This window comes from Brachycentrus maculatus, unplaced genomic scaffold (assembly GCF_059751285.1).
Source record: "Brachycentrus maculatus isolate JH-2025_06_01 unplaced genomic scaffold, ASM5975128v1 h1tg000189l, whole genome shotgun sequence".
Lineage (NCBI taxonomy): Eukaryota > Metazoa > Arthropoda > Insecta > Trichoptera > Brachycentridae > Brachycentrus > Brachycentrus maculatus.
The window spans coordinates 129,375-135,851 of record NW_028280940.1 but is presented as its reverse complement, the minus strand read 5'-3'; the positions used below and the strand labels follow the sequence as shown (position 1 = coordinate 135,851).

The following is a 6,477-nucleotide window of genomic DNA, read 5'->3' as shown; positions in this document are numbered from 1 at the left end:
ATTTATATATATTATTTATTATTTATTACATTATTAATTAAGAAAGGTGTGTTGAGATGGTTTGGACATCCAAACCATCTCAACACACCTTTCTTAATTAATAATGTAATAAATAATAAATAATATATATAAATAATAAATAATGTATGTAAAAATAAAAATAATAGATCAACCTGGCTGATCGGTGATAATATGCGTGACTAGCCTATAAATAAAAAAAAGACATTCATAATAACAGCAATGGGGGCGCGAGATAGAGACAGGCATGAATATAGAAAGAGGTAGAAAGACATTCGCCGGAGCTAGCGGTTGAGTTCGGCTTCGTCCACAGAACCAAAGATCAATTAACGAACATCTATTTACTTATATTTCTTCTTTTTTTTATGGCTATTCACCCTTCTAGCCAATGCGAGTTATTTTTTATTTATATATTATTATTTTACACTTTTTACAATTTAAAAAAGATAAATGTTTGAGTTTTTATTATTTACAAAAAAAAACTTCAATTTCATACTATTTCTGTGAGCCTGAGCGGCTCATTATTAGAAAGTGGTATGAAATTGTGGTAAAGTGGTTCGAACCGAAAAACTTTGATTAAAAAATCCGAGACACTAGCCACGGGACCACCCTCGATGAAAAAGAAATACCCTCTAATAATATCAGTTATGGCAAATAAAAGCCTATCAGCGGAAGCTAAACTGGCAGTGCACAACGGAGTCCTGGTTCCAACTCTAATGTATGGAAGTAAAACATGGAGTTGGCAAAAGAAGGATGAAAGTAGACTGAGTGCAGTCGAAATGCAATCTCTCAGAAGAATGTGCGACAAAACGATGTATGATAGATGTTCGAATAGTGAAATAAGGAAGGAATGCAAAGCGGAGATAACCATTATCAATAAAATTAAGAAAGGTGCGTTGAGATGGTTTGGACATGTGGAACGAATGAGTGAGGAAAGAACGGTAAAACAAATTTATGCCGAGAAAGACCAAGAAAAACATGGCACGATCAGGTATGCTAAATACTTGAAAGTGGTCAGGTTAGGAGTCGTAGTAATCGGCGGGTATGTATGAGGAGATGCATGAACGTGGAAGAGGCGAAGAATGTTTGCAAAGACAGAGTGGTGTGGCGTTCTATTCTCCCTGCCTGAAGCGGCGTGATGGTTAGTTAGTTAGTTATAAAAGATCTAAACGAACCAGCGAAGAAAGGACTGTAAAAGAAATTTATGAGGCGAATCTTGTTGGGAACATGAGCAGAGGATGACCGGGCAAAACTTGGCATGATCAAGTATTTAAAATAATTGAAAGTGGTCAATTCAGGAATCCGAATAATCGGCGGGTATGTATGAGGTCCGCCTCCATATTGTAGCGGTTAGCGCTCTAGGCTACCATGCTGGAGGTCCCGGGTTTGATTCCCAAGAGGGTCGCAATAAATATTATTGATTTTTCAGTCAAATATATATTTAATATGACCCTGGACTGGTACCTGAAGCGAAAGGCTGATCACCTTTCCTTCGTGTATTTAACGATCAAGATAACACTGCTTCTATATAATGCAGTGCCCTATGCACCTTTGGGGTGCGGATAAGGGTTGGGAGGAGGATGTGTGAGGGGATGCGTAAAGAAGAATGTGTACAAAGACAAGAGTAGCGTGGTGTGGTGTTCTATTCTCTCTGCCTATCCCTGCGGAAGCGGCGTGATGGTCAGTTAGTTACTTTAGATTGCATTTCTGTAAAAAATTAAGGCCAATGTTGTAAGATCACAGAGAGCGGGATAGGATGATATTTTTCAAGGATCTCGGTCATTAATGAACAAAATAAAAACATATTTAAGAGCATAATATGTTTATTTTCAGGGGGGAGAGTATACATATATTAGTCACGATGAATAACTCCCAAGAAAATTGTGCAATAACACACGTTTCATGGTTATATCATCTATCTGCCTATACATATCTGCAAACACTAAAACAGTAATTACTGGCTACACATCCAAATAAAACAATGCCGAATCGTCCTCTGTAGTTTATATATTCTGATCCAGCGCTAGGAAATGAAACTGTCCAAAGCGCCAACACAATGGGGGAAATGGAACCCTTCTGCCGCGACAAGTCATTTGCCAATAGTTGCAAGAGTCTGAAAAGGTAACAAAGTTACAGAATTAGTTTTTATGTTTGAAAAATAATTGCGAGCATTACGACCCACTGAGCGATCTCCGATGTGAGGATATCAGACACCGGTATACACTAAGATGGTCTTATAAGGTATACAGTGGCAGGCTTCTCGGAGGGGTTGATATGAAGAGTTCCAACCTCATCATAAAACTACTCGTGGAGCACAGATGGGGGCTGGAAATTTGTCAGCAAAAGAGTCCAGTCCGGTTTTGCGATTGCAAGCTTCGTCGGGCTGGTCTTCTTACATCATATATCCAATATTATTTATTAATTATCATCCATACCTATTTCTTTGTGAACAAAACATGGCCAAGCATTGCACCCACTAGTAAATTGACATTTGTAACTGTATAAGTAAAACTGGAAAACCATTTCAAAATCTATACGCCACGTGCTGTAGCTATTTTTTGAATGACATCTTTTGTGTTTGTTGAATCTTATTTTATATGCATATAGTGCAATAAATAACATTATATGACAATAAATGTGCTTGTAACTATGCCGGTTGTCCGTACTTTACCTAAAATATAACATAAAAACAATAATAAAAACAGACTCGCTGTCAACGGACTGTCAAAATGACATTTCACACAAAGAAGATTGCACAGTTTTTCAGGCATGAAAAACAACAACAAAAACAGTTGATTACCTGCAATGCTGTTGATGGGGTCATTCCGGAGGTTATAGAATACATATTTCTTCTAATTAGCGCTTATTTGAGCAGCAGTCGAGACAAATTTCTTGCGTAATTTGTTTGACAGCTGTTTGGCAAACGGCGGAATGAGAGGAAACGCCTTACCAATAATGAAGTACTCACATTTCCAATATATAATGGTTATTTTCAACACGAGATCACCCGGCTTGTCATTTATTGTTTACAATGAATTATATAAATTAGTTTGTGCAATGAATTCATAACGGCCGCCCGGCCAGACTCGAACGAAGCTTATATACAAACATTATATACTAATGATTTCGCGTCATATCGCCAGGTTGGCAGTGAAATCTTTCGTCTTTCCAAATTTCGTACTTGAACGTTACAAAACCAGAGAAAATGTAACAAAATCTACTATTTTCCTCGTCGTGAGTGACCAGCATTAGACATTTAGATATAAGGATTGACAAGGATTACATATCGCTCACTCCTTTCAACAGCGTCATATATCAAAAATCGTAAATTTTCAGTTATGTATGTTTTCAGAATGCCCAGAAAATGTACTACATATATCCCAGAAAAAGCGGTATATTTTTAACTAAAATTTACCCGCTACAGGGCAGAAAGTGTTGTTTTTGCATTTTGAAGAAAATGTATTGTTTAATTATTCTTTTAAATATACTAAATATTTTTCAAATGGAGAAAAACCTTCAGGTTTTACCTAAAAAGATCTGTTGTACAGTAAAAAGTTCAAATAGTGCTTGATATTTATTTTTAATACATTTTATTATATTCTTAAACTTAAAAAACGATCTCCTGAAAAATCAAGTTTTTTTTTAATATATATATATATATATGACGTCGTTGAAAGAACTGAGCGAAACGTTTAGATTGCAAAGACCAAAGACTAACTCAAAGATATATAATTTATTTTGACCAGAGATAATACACGGTCAAAATGCTGTAAATAAATTAACTGGTCAAGAACTGGTCAAATAATAAGCTAAAATAATGTTTTCTGGCGTTTCTCATGTGTGTGATTATAATCCAAGATTCGGACCTCACATACTAATAAGATAATTTCTGCTCAATGAAAAGCTTCTTTTCATCTCACCAATAGATGTCTAGTGATCTAAGAAAAATGTTTTTAAATTGGTTCATATTTATAGAACTTTCAAGAATTTGAGTAGGGTGGCTGTCAATAATGGGTAGAATTGGTGAATGTTTCACGTTTGTAAAGTGATCACTTATATATATATATATATATATATATATATATATATATATATATATATATATATATATATATATATATATATATATATATATATATATATATATATATATTTATATATAATATATATATATATATATATATATATATACATATATATATATATATATATATATATATATATATACATATATATATATATATATATATATATATATATATATATATATATATATATATATATATATATATATATATATATATATATATATATAGATATATATATATTAGAAATGTATAAATATATCTATATATATTTATACATTTCCAAATTTCCAATTTAGACGCTTAAAAACATTTTCTAGAGTGAGTGTACAGAGTTTTAGAGATATTGTGTCCCCTTGTCTTACGCCTCTCTGAATAGCGAACTTATCCGTATTGTCGTGTAGTTGGATTACTGACGTAGCGTTGCCATATATGTTTTTGAGGAGGGTCGCATATCTCTCATCTATTCTACTGTCTTTCAAAGCAACCAAAATGGCCCACATCTCTACAGAATCGAAAGCCTTCCCATAGTCAACAAAAGTCATCACAAGTGGTCTTTTGTATTCGTTATACCTTTCTATCATCAGTTTAAGGGTCTGCAGATGGTCGCTTGAGCTATATCCCGAGCGAAACCCAGCTTGTTCTCGTGGTTGGTAGAGGTCCAGCTTTGCTGTGATTCTGTTGACTATGATTTTTGTAAAAAGCTTGTAAAGATGTGAGAGGAGACTATTTGTATATATATATATATATATATATATATATATATATATATATATATATATATATATATATATATATATATATATATATATATATATATATATATATATATATATATATATATATATATATATATATATATATATATATATATATATATATATATATATATATAAATATATAAATATTTATATAAATATAAATATATTTATATATATATATATATATTTATAAATATATAAATATATATATATATATATATATATATATATATATATATATATATATATTTAAATATATTTATATATATATATATATCTATATATATATATATATATATATATATATATATATATATATATATATATATGTATATATATATGTATATATATATATATATATATATATATATATATATATATATATATATATATATATATATATATATATATATATATATATATATATATATATATATATATATATATATATATATATATATATATTTATATATATATATATACATATATATATATATATATATAAAAATATATATTTATATATAAATTATTAAATTTAAAAAATAAAAAACAGGAAAAATACATGTAACACGGTAGAACGGCATTGTTTGTTGGTGTGGAAGTCAGTGAATATTGGACAATTTCAGGATATTTGCAATTTCGTGTAGCTTTAATCTGTCCTGGTTGCATTTCATGAAAAACAAGGATACCACTTATAAACTCAATTGGAATGGCCACCGATCTTAGTGAATTTGTACTAAATTTCGCTTTGTATGTTGTAAGATCGTTGTCGGTTTTTGGAAATATTGAGTGTTCGTAACTTTATTATACAAACGTTATTGGGTATCTGCCTACTTCTTTAAATTAAGTACTTTAGTACATTTTTTTGCTATCAAAGTACTTACCTACTACAGAGTTGTCGGACCATTTGTAGTTTGTACTTAACCTCAAATTTTGTGAATTAATATTGACTGTCAATAATCACAGTACATGTTCAAATCTTCGAAGCGATGAATGTTGTGCTTACTTTTGGGATTAAAATTTTACCTAAAATATGAGTTCGTTTAACAATCTGAAGGAAATATTACATTGCAGAGCTCGGCGCACTGGATATCGATAATGGCAGTAGCGAGTTGGATGATATCCGGCAGAAGTTTGCGAAATGTACGCAATAACAGAGGTACGCGTGTATTTTTTACAATTATTAAATGTTGTAATATAATGCATTTGCACATTTACAAGAAGTATAATTTTAGCTTTTTAATGTTTGATTGGAAACTTTTTGTTAAATGAAATAAGTAATCCGCCAGCAATAGTTGTGTTTACTGGAAGTACTTGATGTGTTTATCACATATAGATCGTCGAATCGATGGCACAATCTATCCTATGAATTAAGCACTATTGAATAAATTACTTTTCCTGTAGTGTAAAACTTCGTGTTACTTATGGATTGTTGGCTGCGGTGGTGTTAGATGTGATTTTATTTTTATTTTAGAAATCTAACAGCATTGTAGTCGTCTTACGAATCAAAATCTGAAGACTAGAATTTTGATAAATAAGTCACATTTTAAATATGTTTCACATTACACAACCTTTGGTTACAGACTTAGTTCGTGCTGTTAAACTGTAACCCA

At 30.9% G+C, this 6,477-nt stretch overlaps 1 protein-coding gene and 1 long non-coding RNA gene across 2 annotated transcripts in view; one reads left to right on the top strand and one right to left on the bottom strand.

Moving 5' to 3' along the window:
- Positions 1-1,823: 1,823 nt before the first annotated feature.
- LOC148307790 (uncharacterized) lies at positions 1,824-3,678 on the bottom strand. The gene is made up of 2 exons (XR_015837787.1): positions 2,819-3,678; positions 1,824-2,689 (listed from the first exon to the last, which is right to left on the bottom strand). It is a non-coding gene; the product is annotated as an uncharacterized LOC148307790 (long non-coding RNA).
- A 2,102-nt stretch (positions 3,679-5,780) lies between these two features.
- rictor (rapamycin-insensitive companion of Tor) overlaps positions 5,781-6,477 on the top strand; it is a 30,654-nt gene continuing 29,957 nt past the window's right edge. Inside the window, exon 1 of the mRNA XM_088262783.1 lies at positions 5,781-6,023. Within this exon, the coding sequence (XP_088118909.1) occupies positions 5,963-6,023 (61 nt within the window). The 5' untranslated portion in view covers positions 5,781-5,962. The remainder of the gene's footprint in view (positions 6,024-6,477) is intronic.